This window comes from Propithecus coquereli, unplaced genomic scaffold (assembly GCF_000956105.1).
Source record: "Propithecus coquereli isolate 6110/MARCELLA unplaced genomic scaffold, Pcoq_1.0 Scaffold372, whole genome shotgun sequence".
NCBI classification, from domain to species: domain Eukaryota; kingdom Metazoa; phylum Chordata; class Mammalia; order Primates; family Indriidae; genus Propithecus; species Propithecus coquereli.
The window spans coordinates 1430459-1447678 of record NW_012149419.1 but is presented as its reverse complement, the minus strand read 5'-3'; the positions used below and the strand labels follow the sequence as shown (position 1 = coordinate 1447678).

Below are 17220 nucleotides of genomic sequence, written 5' to 3'. Positions count from 1 at the left end.
AGGTGTTTTTGTTTGGTCTCTAGGACTAGAGATCTTAGTGGGATATTCATTTCTGCTCATTAAAAGCTAGATTCAATTAGGAAAAACTAAAACTGGGCCATCAATATTCTTGCACACTGCCTGAAAACACCACTTTGCCTTAAAGGAGAGTGTAGTGGGGCAAAGCCAGTAGTGATTTGTGAGGGCACAAATCAGGTGCCATCCGTTCCATCTTTGGTATTATAAACCATTTATGTACCAGGCCTTAGTTGGCCTAAAAATGTAGCTGTGACAGTTCCATACTCTATAATCCTTTCTCCATTTGTTCCTGGTTTGTTTGCTCTCACTTCCCTAGTTCCCAGACTTCTGGCTTGGAAACATCCACTCTGAGCTCCTCCAGTGCTGATGATCTAGACTGTTTTCCTTGCTTCTTGGAGTCTGGCGTTGTTCATGCCTTTAGTTCTGGAATCCCTGAGGCATCTTGTGAGAACCTCTGATTTTAGCCCCTGAACCCACAGACCTGCACTAAAAGGATCAGAATGGGTGGGATTAAGTTATTGTCTCTCCCAAGGACGGAGGAGAACTTCACTGTTTAAGGAGGGATGAATTACTTCTCAGCAGCACTCCAGCTTTCAGCTCTCACGTCCCAGGATATTCCAGGAAAGCCAGCTGCGTCCAGTGGCAGCATCGTTCGTCAGGCTTTGCGGTGAGCACAGAGAGGCGGGATGCTCTGTCAGGTACTCTATGTAAAAAGCCAAATCACCTGTGCTCCAGGAACAGTGAGCACTCGTGATGTGCAAGGTCAAGGAAGACCAGGCCCCTGTTCTAAAGGAGGTTACAGTCTAATTAGGGGCAAGTGGGTGTACCAGTTTCCTCGTGCTGCTGGAACAAATTGTCATCAACTGGTGGCTCCAAAATATAGAAATTTATTATCTTACAGTTCTGGAGGCCAGAAATCCAAAATAGATCTCATTGAGCTATCTTCAAACAAGAGCTGTGTTCATTCTGGAGGTTTTAGGGGAGAATCGGTTTCTCTACCTTTTCCAGTTTCTAAAGTATGCCTGAATTCCTTGGCTTGTGACCCTTTAATCCATCTTGAAAGCCAGAAGCAGAGTGTCTTCTAATCTCTCCCTAATGCTGACTTTCTGCTTCCCCCTTTTACTCATAAGGACCCGTGTGGTTACATTGGGCCCCTGAATAATCCAGGATAATCTCGTCTCAAACCCTTAATCGCATCTGCAAAACCCTTTTGCCATGCAGGGCACATTTGCAGGCTCTGGGGATTGGGGTGTAGACATCAGCGGAGGGGCGTCATTCTGCCTGCTGCAGGGGGCCTACGCATTCATGATTCATTCATTCAGCAATATTTATTGAGGGCCTACTAGAGGGCAAGCCCTATTCTAGGCACTGGGATTCAGCAATAAAATCTATGACCTTTTCCTCATAAAGCTGACAATTTAGTGCAGGAAGACATAAGAAACAAACCAGGGGAGCAGAGGATATCACAAGGAAATGAAGAAGTAGGGGTATGTGTGATGCTACTTTCTGGAAGGTGGTTGGGGAACCCCTTTCTAAAGTATGATTTAAGCAGAATTCTACAAAAAACGAGAAAGGAAGTCATGTAGATGTCTGGAGGGAGGGTGTTTCAGGTAGAGGAGCAGCAAACCCCAAGGCTTGAAGCCAGGAGTGTGCATGACATGTTCAGGAAAAGCAGGAAGGCCAGTGTGGCTAGAGCAGGTTGAGTAAGTGGAAGAGTAACAGGAGATGAGGTCAGGGAGGGAACGACAGAGGAGAGAAGGCAGAGCCTTGGAGACCATTATAAGGTGTTTGCTGTTGAGATGGGAAGCAACTGGAAGGTTCTGAGCAGAGAAGTGATGGAATATTGACTTAGGTTTAAAAATGATCATTATAGCTATTGGGCTGAAAAATCTTTAGAAGGGCCAAGACAGAAGCAGGGAGACCAACTGGGAGGCTGTTTTAATCACCTAGGCGGGAGATGACGGAGGATGAACCAGGGTGGTAGCCGTAGATGTGGTGAGCAGCGGCTGGATTCTGAAAATATTCGGAAGGGAAAGCCAACAGGATTTCCCCATAGCTTGGATGTGGGTGTGGGAAACGGGAGTGAAAAAGGGCTCAATGGTTTTGGACTTCAGTAATTGGAAGAATGTAGTTGCCATTTAGAGAAGTGGGGTAGAACACGAAGAGAGCAGTCTGGGGAAAAACCAGGAGTTCCGTTTTGAACTTGTTGAATTTGAGATGCCTATTAGCCATCAAAGTGGAAATACTGCATTGGAAGTTGTGCAAAATGAGCTTCCCAAGGGTGGGGATTTTTGTCTCTTTTGTTTCACAGATATATCCCTAGGTCTTAGAATAGTATCTGACACATAGTATCTATTCAATAAATATTTGTTGAATGGCTGAATAAATATGTAAGCCTAAATTCAGAAGAGTGGTCCGGCCTTGAGATATTTGGGAGTTACCAACACATAGATATACTTAAAATGAGAAGCTCATTCTAGTGAGTAAATGTGTGTAGCAGTCTGAGGATTGAGCCTTGGGATACTTCAATGTTGAGAAATTGGGGAGATGAGAAGCAACTAGCAAAGGAAACTGAAAAATAGTAAGAAGAAAACCGGGAGAGCATGGTGTCCTAGAGGCAAAGTGAAGATAGTTTCAAAGAGGAGAAAGTAATCAATAAAAATAAAGTTTACCTAGAAATAAATACGAGGACTAAAAACAGGATGATATATACAGAAATGACCCTTAAGTCCTATTTTCAGATTACAAAAGCTAACTGCGTATGTTTAGGATGGGAAGGGGGTAAACGGCAGGGGATGAAGCACAGACTGTTAACAGGAAGCGGGGAGAAAAGACGCAGCGGGTTCGCTGCCTGCGGGACAGAGCGGCGGGTGCAGCGCCCACGTGCCTGAAGGTTCCCGAGGAAAGTGATTTCTGTGGTTAAAGTATCTGGAAACAATGTTACCTGAGGAACGTTTGAAGGAATTGGGAAATTTAGTTCACACCGCGAGGACACGAAGGCTATCTTCAAACTGAAGGAGTATTTCACCTGCTATTTGTGACCCAGGGTAGAGACATTACTGGGAAGCAGATATTAGATAAACCTATAGAAATTTTTCTAATAATTAGAATCCCCAAGTGAAATGGGCTGTTTGGTGAGGTATTGTCAACATGTCCCTCCTCGTCCTGGAAGAGGGGGAGTCCACCCACTGAAGTGGCAGAGGGTCCTGGAAACTCAGCTGGGCGTGAGGCTGGATGATGTCTGAGCCTCTGCTCAATTCTGAGAAGTTATAATAGACGTAAATCTACTTTGAAGGTTATAGTCCCTCCCTCTCCGCCCTCCCTCTCTCACACACACACAGCACACCGCCCTCTCCCCCACTGGAAACCTTTATGTCATGAATATATATACAGTAGCTGTAGCAAATGGGTTGTTTAATGCAGATTTATTATGAATTTGGAGCTGTTGAAGGACATTTCCTTGTTGAAGGAAATGGGGACGCCAGTGGAGCGGTGAGAGCAAGAGAAAAGTCAAGGTGGAAAAAAACAAAAAAAGAAAAGTCAAGGTGGATACATGTATGTGTGAGCCCTGTAAGACCGTCAGGACATTGGGTTAGAGAAGAGGGAAAACACAGGAACAATTAAAAAGTGGGCACACGAGACAGGCCCAGATTCCTGGGAAAATTTCCAATTACTTGATTATGAATTTCAGTTGAACTCAAAGAGGAATTTTTGAGAGGGAACCTTCCTGAGAATGGAAGTGACAGAGATGAAATCAGCATGGACGTTCTTGTTGTTTGGGATCAACAACCTGGAGGAGGATGGAGAAAGAGCAAGAGCCAGAAGACACAGTGGGAATGGAGGGTCCAGGGGGAGGCCACTAAGAAGAAACTTTGGGCTCTGGCAAAGTTCTGAATGGAGACCCAGGACAGTGGGGGAGGAAAGAGGTGACAGGCTCAGGACGGTCTTGGGAAAACTAAGGCTGAATGGATGACAGGGCAGGGAGGGGCCTATGGGGGAGAAGGCAGGCAGCTCTGGGGACTGACAACAGGACACACTCCTAGGTCTTGGAACTGCAGGCCAGGCCTGTGCAATACCGCCTCCCAGATGGGACGCTGCTCCCCTTTCTAGCTTTGGTTTTCTCATGCCGTGAACAGCAAAGGGCCCTGTGCTGACACAGGTTTTCGCTAGTCTAGTTGCTACTTTGGGCCTCTCTTATCTTCAGGATCTGGAAATGAGGCTGCGGGGCTCTGCCAGAGGCTATGCAGTGTTGTCAAGCAGAGGAAATTGCTTCTGCTGCGTGAGTAACTGGGAGAAAAAACTGTCGTATCAGGGGCTACCTGATGACTCTAGTGCCCTCCTAAATGATCTTTCTGGCTACGTCCTTGCCTCTCTAATCCATTCTTCGCAGAGTAAACAGATGCTCTTTTTACTTGTTAAGCCACTCTTCCGTTTAAAATGCTCCAGTGGCGTCCCATCACACTCAGAGTAGAACTCAGATTTCTAATCTTTCTGTCCTCACTTCCTGGCCCTTCCCTGACTTCATCTCCTACCACTGTCTTTCTTCAGCCTCACTTTCCAGTACATCACCTTCGGTTTCTGGAACATGCCCACCTCAGGACCTCGCCATTCCTCTCAGCTAGAACACCCTTCCCTTGGGTCTCTCCATGGCTGGCTCCTTCTCATCCTCAGTGTCCTCTCCCCAGAGCGGCTTTCCCCGACCACTCCATCTATAGAACCCCTGACCAAATCACTCTGTCGTATCACCATGCTTTATTTTCTCATGTCACTTGGCATTAGCTAAAATGATCTTATTTATTTATTGGTTTATTGTTTTTCTTCTCCTGTTAAAGTATAAGCTCCATAGGAGTGTTATCTTGTTCACCAATCAAGCCTCAAAACCTTGGCAAGTGTCTGGCATACGGCACATGCTCAAAAAACAGTGATAAGTAAATATTTGCCAAAGAAATGGAAGGAAGTAAGGGAGGATTGATCTTAGCAAGGCATGCCAAAGAAATGAGGGCCTTGAATGTCTCCTTCTTGAAAAAGAAGAACATGAGATGTGGACAGCCCTTCTTCCTGTGTTAAGAATAGGCCCGGGAAATGGGCTCCTGGCATAGGTCAATGGCGCACACTGGTATTTGCTGGCACTGCCCATTAACACCTATTTCCTCAGCTCTAGTTTTGTTTTGTTTCAGGTGCTAGGTGCCTGAAAGGGAGCTGCTAGGATAGTTAGTTTCTTTCCCTAGGGAAATCTTTTAAAAAGTATGTACATGGGGCAAGAGAACTAATGAACTGGAAATGTTAGGTAGATAGTGAGGGATTCTGGGTCTCCTAGGGAGAAAGTGGGTGCTGTTGCCCCTGCCTTGGTCCTGCCCAACCCTAATTTTCCATACCTGGGGGAAGAGGAAATACTCCACGAATCTGCCAATCAGAACTTGGCACACCAGCTGCAAAAGAAAGCAGTGGACCCTCTGGCCCATGGGCCAAGCCACACAGTTACCATGAAGTCTGGAAAGTGACCTAGAACCCACATGTGTAGTTAAGGCTCAGGTCATGTGACTCCCAACTGTCTAATCAAAGTGGTTCCATGGTGACTTCTGAACCACAAGGGAGGTCCCTATCCGGACACCATAAAATCAGATGCAGACCACAGCCAAGCTCTCTCCCTTTGCCCTTCCTTTTGCCTGCCCTGCTGCGACAATGGGTCTGGTCACCATCCATGGCGTATGTACCACGCTCTGTAAACCTATAACTTGCTCTTGCCCTATAATCCTATCTTTCTCTCCTCAATAAACCTCATTTTTGTGCTTGCCTAACTTCGGCGTGTCTGGTCATTCTTCAACCATGGGTGCACCAAGAACTCACAGTTTCAGACTGAAACCTAACAGAAATAGACAAGTATCAAGAAAGAGGTATAAATACTATGTTCCATCTCGCATTTCTGAGGCAAACATCCCTTTGGCTGAATCAGACAGGACTGGGTTGGATTTTGGGAGAGAGAAGTCAAAGATGACTAAGGTTTGGGTCTTGAATCTGGTCGGATGACCAGAATCCGGAGCAGAACAAGGTAGTCAGGAAGAGCAGCCAATTTGGGTGAAAGCCAGTGAAGTCCAAGTTCCTGGCAGGAATTCCAAGTGGAAATGTCTAGCAGAGCCTTGTTAGGAATATGGTTTGTGCCTTAATCTTACTTGCTCGGGCTTGATTTATTCTTTCCTACCTATTTTCTTTTGTTCTAATCTTATCATTTTTTTTAAAGAATGAAAATGTATATACTTCTGTAAGCTACTGCAAATCTTTCTGGAACAAGGTAGGATATAACAAATCGATGTATATATAAAAAAGAGCACCTTGGGCAAGAGGTCAGAGTGACAGATGTGTTAGCTTCCATTTGCCCTGGCCTTGTCTAACTCTGTGAAGGAAGAATTGTCAAATTCACTTTTTTATGTGAGCGAATAGGCTTTGAAAAGTGAAAGAACTTGCTACAGGTCATAAAATGGGGAGAGCAGAAACTGAACCCACATCTTTCTGACTCCCCAGCCTGTCCTCTTCAACACAACCCTACATGTGGATTCTCCTTTTGGGATCCTACCCTCCCCAAACTGCTAGAGCCAGTGGGAGTCCAACCGCAAGTGTATCCTGGACATATTCCGCTGCCCTCAGCCTAGTGGGCCTGCACATGTACTGACGGTCTCCCGTCATCGTCCGCCAACCCTTATGAGAATGGTAAGGCAGCGCGGGCTGCCCCGAAACTCTGGCCCTGTGGGCCATTCTCTGGCATAATGCCTAGCACATGGTGAGCACTCGAATTGAACTGTACCAGTGAAGTAGTCATTTTTCTGTCCCTCTGAATCAACTAGCACTTTCTGTCAGCTGGGATGGATCTTTCAGATGTCTTTATACTAGCACTTGCCCCAATGTGAGTACAGAGACAGCGCAGAAGTTCCTGCTTCTGCATTCTTCTCACTGTCCAGATCTGGAGGATAGGGACAGTCGCTCCTTTGCCAGACCGCTCCCTGGACAGTGTGAGCAGGACTGCTGAGCTTGTGGGGAGATAGCCCACACGGAACACTTAGCCCAGGACACACAAAAGGTTCTCAGCAAATGTTACTTACCTTAATTCTACTTGCTTAGTCCTATTATATTCTCTTCATTGCCTGTCTCCCAATACCAGCAAGCCTTTTTTGTTCAAGGACAGTGACTAATGACAATGAAAGATTTAGGAGTAGGCTGACAGTACCAAACAAGAAAGAAGGGAAGACAGCTGAGAACAGGAGACTAGGGACTCTTTTATTTTTAGGGGAGGTTGAACAGTGGCAGACTATATTTTTAAAACATAACCACAGCAATATTTCTGGTCCCACATGCTCTTCTAGAACCTTCATATTCCTCATCAAGAGGCAAAGTCTACTTCTCCTCTCTTTGAAGTTCGGTGGGACTTCATGACTTGTGACTAGAGTGCAGTGCAAGTAGTGCTGTGTGACTTCTGAGGCTAAGTCAAAAAAGGTGATGAGTTTCCAGCTGCTCTCTCGCTGCCACGATGCTTGTTCCTGGAGCCCAGCCACCATGCTGTGAGGGAGCCCAAATTTACCCACGAAGAGACCCCACATCAAAAGGCTCCCAGCTAACAGTAAGCATCAACTATAGACATGCATGAACAAGCACTCAGATGATCCCAACCTCCAGCCTTCAAGTCTTCTAAATGAGGCCCAGACATTACAGAACAAAAACAACCCATCCTCTCTGTACCTTGACAGAATCCCCGACCCACAGAATCTGTGAGATTAATAGATGGTTGTTTTATGCCATTAAGTTTTAGGGCAATTTGGCCGGGCATGGTGGCTCACGCCTGTAATCCTAGCACTCTGGGAGGCCGAGGAGTGAGGATCGCTTGAGCTCAAGAGTTCAAGACCAGCCTGAGCAAGAGCAAGACCCTGTCTCTACTAAAAATAGAAAAATTAGCCAGGCGTGGTGGTGTGACCCTGTAGTGGTGTGACCAAGTAGTCCCAGCTACTTGGGAGGCTGAGGCAGGAGGATCGCTTGAGCCCAGGAGTTTGAGGTTGCTGTGAGCTAGGCTGATGGCACTCTAGCCTGGGCGACAGAGCAAGACTCTGCCTCAAAAAAAAAAAAAAAAAAGTTTTAGGGTAATTTGTTACACAGACATAGTAACTGGAAGAAAAGCAAAGGAAAGTAGGAGGTGGGGCGAGACTAGGAGCAAGTGGACCTAGCACTAGTAGGTAGTGGTGGAGACAGATTTTAGCTCGGTGTAAGGAGAGACTTCTAAGCATCAAAAACTCACCAGTGACAGAACAGACTCCTCTGTAAGTAACAAGTGCCCTGCACTGGAAATGTTTAAATGGAGATTGGCAGGGGGTTGAAAAGATGCAAACCTGAATGAAAGACCGGCTAGGTGACTTTAAGTTTCCTTTCTGCTGACAGAAGGTGACAGCGGATCTGATCTGGGGTACGAGGAGGAGAGATGGGACAGAGATGACGAAGTCAGAGCTGGATGCGTGCAGAGGCGGGTGATACATACAAAAAGAGCATCTGTGGGAGGATTTTTCAAGACATTCTTCTTTCCATTCCTTTTGTCTCTGGCCTGGACAACTGGTACCGGCCCCTCCCTTTCTGGCTCCTTTCTAACGCACCCTCCACGTGATACCTGCCCAATACTCCCAAAATATGGTACTTGGCAGGCCCAGTTCCACACTCAAAGGCATTTAATGACACTGCTGTCACCACTACATCTCAGCAAATATTTTAGGTAGTTCACAGTCTTTTTACATTTACTGTCTCATTTGAACTCCATGACAATCTGGGAGACATTAAAATTACCACCATATACATCTCAATTTCGGCTCAAGTACTCTATCCATTCTTCGTATTTTTCTGCTTTGATGTCTATGTTTATGCTATTTTCTTGGTCCACCTTTTTCTCAACTCCAAATGTTCCAATCCTTTCCATCTTTCAAGGCCCAGGTTAAATTTTAGCTGTTCTGGAAAACAGCATATCCCTACAAACAACGAAGAGTGATCTCTCCCTTCTCTGAACTCCATCAAGGATGAAGATGATAATAGTAGCCAACATTTGTTAAGCATTTATTATACACCGGGCAGCATGCTAAGTGCTTTTGATACTTCTATCCTTTCTATCACTCTCTGCCTTGTGCCATGGCTATCTGTATATGCATCTTTTTTGCCCTACTAGCGTACGAGGTCCTTGAGAACACAACTGATGTCTGAGTCATTTCTGCTTTCCCCCAAGCCTAGCACAGGGCCTGGCACAGAGCAAGTGCTACATAAATATTTGTTCAGTGAATGAATGAACAGGCAGGCAGGCAGGCAGAGTTGAAGTTTACCTTTGCTTGAACAAATGGTTTTCAAGCATCCTTAAACACTTGAGAAGCACTCATTTATAACGGCATAATTAATAGGCTAAATCACAAATCATTCTTATCTTTTCACGGCACAGGTTTCCAGGACGTTGGCTAGAACACATTTTGTTAGTGTAGTTTAGGAACGTGAAAATGAAAAACACAAATACATATAACAAGAAACTTCTTTTTGTGTAAAAATATTCTAGAATTCAGAATAGTCTTCTCCAACGGATCAGAAGGAGCCAGGTTTTACAAACTCCTCTCTTCAGTGTAGTTGTAAGGACTGTAAACGCTTTTACTGTGGGTCCACTGCCTCCCAGAACTCTTGCCATTGTTCTAGCACAGTTGTGAATACAGTAAATGATTGCTGACTAAGTTAATGGGCTGTGTTGGCTGCAATTTATAATCACTCATTACTGTTCTGATCCTATTAATTGTGCTAAGGAGTAGGCACCTTAAGGGGAACTCAATAAGCCTCATCCAGTTATGGCAGTTGAGTTGCTGTCCTGAGATTTGAAAACCATCCTTTTCTTTTTACTTCTTGTAGGATCAAGAACAGAAAACTGATAATAGTAAAGGCCAAAGAAATAGGCATTTCTGAAAGTCCTATTACAAACTGTTGCATTTTGCTTAAGTGATTAAGAATTACAGTTTGTGAACAATTCCCATATATAAAATTCTGGAGTAGTCCTAACATAAAATCAATCTTTTCACCAGAGGATCACAATTTAAATTTTTACTTAAAGAAATACAAGTTCATTGTTCAAAACCAAGCCTGGTACAAAAGTCATTGGCTAGTGCTTTTCTCCCCCACATTGAAGCAAAGATTAACAGCACAAATTCTGACACCCAAATTGTCTTTCAGAAAACCTAGGTAAAAATTAGAAGATTAACTGCACAAAAGGAGAGCAGGGCAAAGGCAGACCTGCGCTAATCACCATCACAAAGGCCAGGCCCGGCAGACTGCAGAGTGTTTACTCAAAGTCTCATGCTATCAATTAGGCTGCTTAATTATCTCAGGGTCTGCTAGTACTAGACGCAATTTTTGAAGGCCTCTCTGGCTCCTCTTTCTCTTTCATTCCTGCTAGTCACAAAAGGGCTCTGAGGACAAGTCTTCCTTGACTTTCTGGCTCTGGCTGGCTTCTGGTAGCCAAAATAGGCATTATGTGAATTACTCCAATAAAGCAAAACCTGCGCTACGTTTCTTCTTAGATACGGCTGTGACCTAGAGCAGAACTGTATTTAATATATATAACAAAATGCTTGAACAGGTCACTGTAGTTTATAGTTTAGAAATATAATTCCCATGAAGAAATGGGAAGCAGTATGAAACGATCTATAAATACCGGAGATAAACAAATCTGGAGAGGTAGAACAAACTCCCTGTATCCCTGTGGTCTGGTGGTGTTCAGCGAATGTTGGGAACTGAAGGATGAGAATTCCTAGGTAAATTAAGCCAGGAACCACTTGGACCTTTTTTCTAAAATAATCTTTTTTTTTTTTAAACAAGTCCTACTAATAGAAATTTGCCGAGCAACTGAAGTTTAAGAAGGAAATTATATTGGGGAAAAATGGATAAAGAATTTTTAAAAACAACCAAGAGCTAATCATTGATTTATTCAAAATCCATATATTTATATAGAAACAAATATAGTTGATATCTAATATATAAAATATAAAATTTTGTTTTAAATTTTTATATAAAATTTACTATATGTATAAAATATATAATAAATATAAGATAGACATGCTTAAGGATTATCCAAGTAGACCAAAGTCCATCCACGTATGTATATGATAATCCTGTATCATCTACGATAATATTTCCACTGTGAAAAACTGCTTACATGCCCTCATTTGGAGACTTTACTGTCTACCACTCAAAATTTTCAGAACCCTGGGGTCACTCCAGACCCTTCCCTCCCTCTCACCTCCCACATCATCAAGCCCTGTGTTACCTCCCCTACATTTATTCCACTTCCTCTTAATGTATTTGGTCCTCTCTGTTTGCACTGACCCTGCAGATCCCAGCATTTCTCGTCTGGATCATGCAAGAGCCTCTTTGCAACCCGTCTGCCTCCGGCGTGCGCCACGCCAGTGGCGTCTGCGCTTTTCCGGAGTGAGGGCTCCGCGGCAGCGAGCTGATCCTGTTACGCGCTCTGCAGCCAGTCTGCCCTTTCATCCCTTTGAGGCTCCCGAGAACTCACATTTACACAGCTCGTTTGATGCCTCATCTCCGGCCACTCGCCACAGTCGCCCTGCTGCCCGTCAGCCCGAACGCGATACAAAGCCTGCGTGTCCCGAGCTCTTGGTGAGGGCCGCCCCACTGCAGACCCCGAGACGACAACACGGCTGCAGACGGGCTGTCCGTGGGGAAGCGGGCAGGGAGACGGGCGGCAGAAAGCGGCCGAGGATGCGCTAATGACCACGTCACTGCCGGGCCTCTGAGAGACCACGGAGCACACCTCAGAACTGTCCCACCGAGGGTTAGGAGAGCTGGCGTGCTGTTCCCCAATTTATTATTCGAGGTTCAGTCCTGGAGGTATTAACTCCCTTGTACTCTGGCAAATAGTGCCTTGTCCAGAGCATAGCGTTAGGTGGAGAAATACTGGAAGCCATTGGCAGGTGACCTCCAGGTGAACCAAAGGCACCGATCACATCTGTTATACCACACAACGCATGCAGTATGCCCCTCTTCTCAGCTGAACTCTGCCCTCCACTTGTCCTGGATCCTTTTCATTCTGCCTCCTGAAGCCTTTTCTGACCTCCTCGGGAGCGCTTCACTTCCTCTGCTGTGCACACTCTCTTCTGCTGTGGCTTTCGCGCTGTAACTGTCACAAGGCTGCCCCACACGAGACCTGGGCTCCCTGAGGGCAGTGTCTTCAGTACCTCGCTTGATGTCTGGCATAAGGCGGGTGCTCAGTGAGTGTCTTCAGGACAAGAGCATGACTGTGTGTGTTAGAGAAAAGAGGGCCCTGTTTTCTATGTACGTATTGCAACAGAAAATTTTCAAAGAAATGACATTTGGCTTCCTGCATTTTGAATAATATAAAGTTGAGTGTAGGAACACCAAGCTAGAAATCTTGGGTCCTAATTCAAGTCAATTGCTTTCCCTATAAAAATGCGTGACTGTGAAGGACCTTTAGGTTTCTTTCAAGTTCCACAGATTTCAAGTGACTGAATCTGTGTGTAAATGAAAGCTGAAGTCCACAAACTGTACAACCACCACATGTAGAATTACCTATGTTTGTGACAAATTTCATGGATTCAAGAAAAAAGTACAGTTGACGCAAATTTGAGATACTGACAGGTTTGTAATGCTGTGTATACAAAAAAGCCAGGACCAAAAGGGTCTCCTGAGTGAGAGGATACCCCAGGGAGGGTCTGGCCACTGCAGGGAACTAGCTGGGCAGAAGGGCGGCCTCCGAGCTGGCACGTCCCACTGCACTGGACGGAGCTCTGTTACTGTTGCCAACCTCTGTGTAGTACGGTGCCACCTGATCCTGCTTAGGTCACAGACTCACAAATAGTCACTTCCTGAGTTCTCATGTAATCCCTGGAAGGTAGGCTTTGTCTGCATTTCTTGACAGGAACAGACAAACTTGGAACACCGAATACAGCCCATGCTTGGCTTACCTGACGTCTCAGTCTTAATCTGACCAGAAATGTGACTGACGGTGAGGGCCTGGCAAGAGTAAGGAAGAACTAGGGGGTTTAGGGATCCTATGTGTAACAAACTAAAAAATGTTAAAGATGTTTATTTTAGAAAACAAATTACTTTTTTTGAGCCAGAGTCTTGCTCTGTTGCCCTGGCTAGAGTGCAGTGGCGTCTTCATAGCTCAAATGATCCTCTTGCCTTAGCCTCCCGAGCAGCTGGGACTACAGGCGATGGCACAATGCCTGGCAAATTTTTCTATTTTTTGTAGAGATGGGGTCTTGGTCTTGCTCAGGCTGGTCTCAAACTCCTCAGCTCAAGCAATCCTTCCACCTTGGCCTCCCAGAGAGCTAGGATTATAGGTGTGAGCCACCACGCCTGGCCCCTCTCTTAAAATGTTCCAAATATAGTCATTGGTGTTCTGTGTACATTGAATACAGATAGATAATACTTCTTTAAGAAGCTAGACTTTAGAAGTTTCAAATAATTAGTTTTCTTCTAGAAAAGTCCCTAAAAATACGTAATATATATAAGTGCTGTTTAGAATTTAATTGTAAGAAAATTATTTTACTGAACATCCTCAATATGCCCCCTATGTCATATGCCTTTCAGAAACACGGAGTCACTGTTGTAAATGATTCTGATTTGGTGGGGAGGAAAGAGAAGAACACATGGGGGTTTCCCCTGTCTTTCCCAGAGAATTGTTGTTTTTGATGACAGGGCACAGGGTGGGATGGGGTGGGGGTCTAAAGAGCCCCACCAGGCCAGTAGTCCATGGCACACTGGCTTGAATCATGCCCATGAGTCATGTGCGACTTCAGAGAGCTACTGTATCTGGATGGCTCTCTTCCCTTATTCGTGGAAGTACTTTGGAAGAAAGGACGGAGGGAAAATAAATAAACCTAGAAGACTGTAACTGAAAGCACGCGAACGATGGTGATGAGCGCCGTGAGGCTGTGTCGTGTCGTGCTGGGGCTTGATCTGGTCTAGCTTTGTCACTGATTTGTTGACTCAAGGAGAGTCATTTGAGTGCTTTGGGTCTCAGTAGAAGGACTGAATGATTTCTTAGGTCTCTTCCAGCAGGGATAGTCAAGTTTACAACACCAACAGGAAGTATAGACTCTGGCAGGAACATGTGGCCAAGAAAAAGGAGAAATAGAATATACATCTCAATATGGAAAGCCAATGACAGAGTAAGAACAAAGAGGAAAGGGGGCCAAGATGACCACTTGCATCCCTGTGAAATGGCCCTGGGATGGGCACAATTCAAGAGGTGTTCCGAAAGTTGAGTGTAGGCTGAGATTGAGTAGAGGCCTTACCTTCCGGTGACAGCCAGGCATAGTGTGCACATTCCGTGTAAGAGTCCTGTGGCGTGCTGCAGAAACACGGCCATCTTGGGATTCTCGTCCACCGGGCCTTGCACCGAGAGGAAGCAGGCACACAGTCTGTCGATCAGACCTACGTTCACCGTGTAGCTATATGTGGGGGAGAAATGTATCAATTTGCATAGACTCAGCATCTTCACCTTCAATGACAAATTTTACCATATATGGGCCTGGACCCCCTCAACACAGGTTTAAGTAAAGCATCTCAAGTAATAATTTCCTTAGATTTAGTTCTGAATAATCAACTATTTCTGTAAGAATTTTTTTCTCTCTTCTCTTTCTTCGTTGTTCTGATATTGCATTTCAAGAAAAATGAATAAAAATGATTATTTGATCATTTTTACTGGTCCAAAGAGTCTGACAAGAGATGAAGTGATTTATAATGACCTTTATGCTCTTAAAAAGCATTTGGATAGAATGAACTAGATAGAATGCTAGCACAGCAAAGTGACTATAATCAACGATAAGTTTGGCATACTTTAAAATAACTAAAAGAGTGGAACTGGAATGTTCCTAACACAAAGAAATGATAAATGCCTGAGGTGATGGATACCCCAATTACCCAAATTTGATTAATTCACATTGTGTGCCTGTATCTAAACATCACATGTACCCTATAAAGATATACAACTATTAATATTATGTGCCCATAAAAAAGAATAAAAAATACTAGGGAGCCAAACTCACGAGAATGCAAGGAATCTAAAGATACGGTACAATGATTCAACCCAGGCCCTCTTCTAACAACTAAACTGTTAATGCCAACTGTAGGTTCTCCATTTTTTAAAAACCCCATCACCATGAAGAGCATAACAAATAGTGAGAATCGGATTGATTTCTGTTATGAAAAGTACCAGTCCTGAGGGTTGACAATAACATTTAAGAGGTTACTTCCATTTTTTTAATCCAATTAACAGATTTTTAGAGCTGTTTATTAAACTGGAATGACAATAGTAACTCTTCTATTAGTCCACAAAGCAGCAATCATTGAAAAGAATATTTTAAGACTATAAAGGACCCTGTGGATAAATCAACCTTAGCTTAGAGCTTTCATACACGTGCGATGCTGCTGCATCTACATGCGTGGGAAGGGTAGGACCGCAAGTATAGCAGTTCTGCAAATCCACCCATTAACTTTCAGAGACACGTACAAAGGAATTGAGATTTCTGTAAGTGTACGGTGATTCCCAATGCTATTCATTTACCAACACACCTTTTTGTAAAAGGAAGGAGAATCTCACAAATAATTCATGTTTGGAGCCATCTCCAAGTTCCCTACTGAGAAGGTGCAAAGCAATGCCCCGTTTCTCCCTCCACATCAGGAAATGTGTCGACCCGGGCTGCTGAGCACCGCTACGGTTTTGAGATTGGGCAGTATGACGTGATGACCACCAGCCCTCATCCCTTTTAAGTGAAGGAAACAGGTAGATTGATACATGTACTCACTGAGGATCTTATAACTTGATTTAATAGAATTAGACTTTTTAAAATTGGCTTTCATATTTGCACAGAACTTTTCAATTAAGAAAGTGTTTTTACCTTAATTATCGCAATGAATTATCTATCCCAAGAACGCTATGAGGGAGCAGACTGTGAAAGCTTTGGTTTTTGTCTTCCCAGAACATTCTTCTCTCCTATTCCATGTGGTCTGGGGGGTGGGAGGATGTTAAATATAGTACACTCCTGCTAAAGCAGGAGTGAGCATCTGCTCCAGAACAGTCAAAGTACTCATCGTCTTGGTCATAATGACTAGTTCCAGGATGGTGCATGACCTAAGCAGGACCAATTAGCATCTTCTGTGGGATTAATATATGATCATAGGAAAAATCTCTTTCCACTGGGGATATCTAACCCAAGAGATACAACCCTGGGGATTTGCTGGTAGCCAACTGGTTACATGGAGAACAATCTTATAGAATAAAGCCAAGTAGAGATGAGTAGAACTGAGAGAAACAGACAAAGCCCTAATGGCATACAGTCATGTGCTGCTTAATGCAGGGATGCATTCTGAAAAATGCATCATTAGGTGATTTTTTGTTGTATGAACACCATAGAGTGTACTTACACAAACCTAGATAGCATAGCCTACTACACACTTAGGCTATATGGGATAGCCTATTCCTCCTAGGCTACAGACCTGTACAGCATGTTACTGTACCAGATACTGTAGGCAACTGTAACACAACGGCAAGTATTTGTATATCTAAACATAGAAAAGGTATAGAAAAAATATAGTTTCATAATCTCACAGGACTATTGTTGTATATGTGGTCTGTCATTGACCAAAAGTCATCATGTAGCACATGATTGTATTTAGAGCCTCGGTATCTAGCTCCAAACCTTGACCTTCCCAGGTACACAAGCCATTTCACTATTTTTGCTTACGTTATTTCAAGTTAGTTTTCTAAAAGAGTTCTAACCACAGAAAGTGGAAAATCGTTTTTTCTGATTATAAAAGTAATATAGGCTCATTATAGAAATTTAAATAGTAAGCAAAAGGAGAAAAAGAAGTGGAAAAAGTTGGCCATAATTTCACCTTTTAAAGACAACCACAGTTTGATAAATTTCCTTTCATGAGTTTCTATTTGATTCTTTCTCCACATGATTAACATACTGAATTTCATTCAACTTACTATTTTAAGCCCTTTCTCTGTCATGATAATATCTTTGTAAACATTATATTTTAAATCTTTAAAAATTGTATTATTAATAGTTTTAACATAAACCAAAAATAGACAGAATAGGACAACAAATCCCCAAGCATTTATCACACAGCCCTGACCACCATCAACCCATGGCCAATCCC

At 43.9% G+C, this 17220-nt stretch overlaps 1 protein-coding gene across 1 annotated transcript in view; it reads right to left on the bottom strand.

Moving 5' to 3' along the window:
* Positions 1–17220, bottom strand: part of LOC105816469 (S phase cyclin A-associated protein in the endoplasmic reticulum-like) — a 69369-nt gene that overhangs the window by 36777 nt on the left and 15372 nt on the right. The window contains exon 2 of the mRNA XM_012651901.1: positions 14349–14504. Within this exon, the coding sequence (XP_012507355.1) occupies positions 14349–14504 (156 nt within the window). The remainder of the gene's footprint in view (positions 1–14348; positions 14505–17220) is intronic.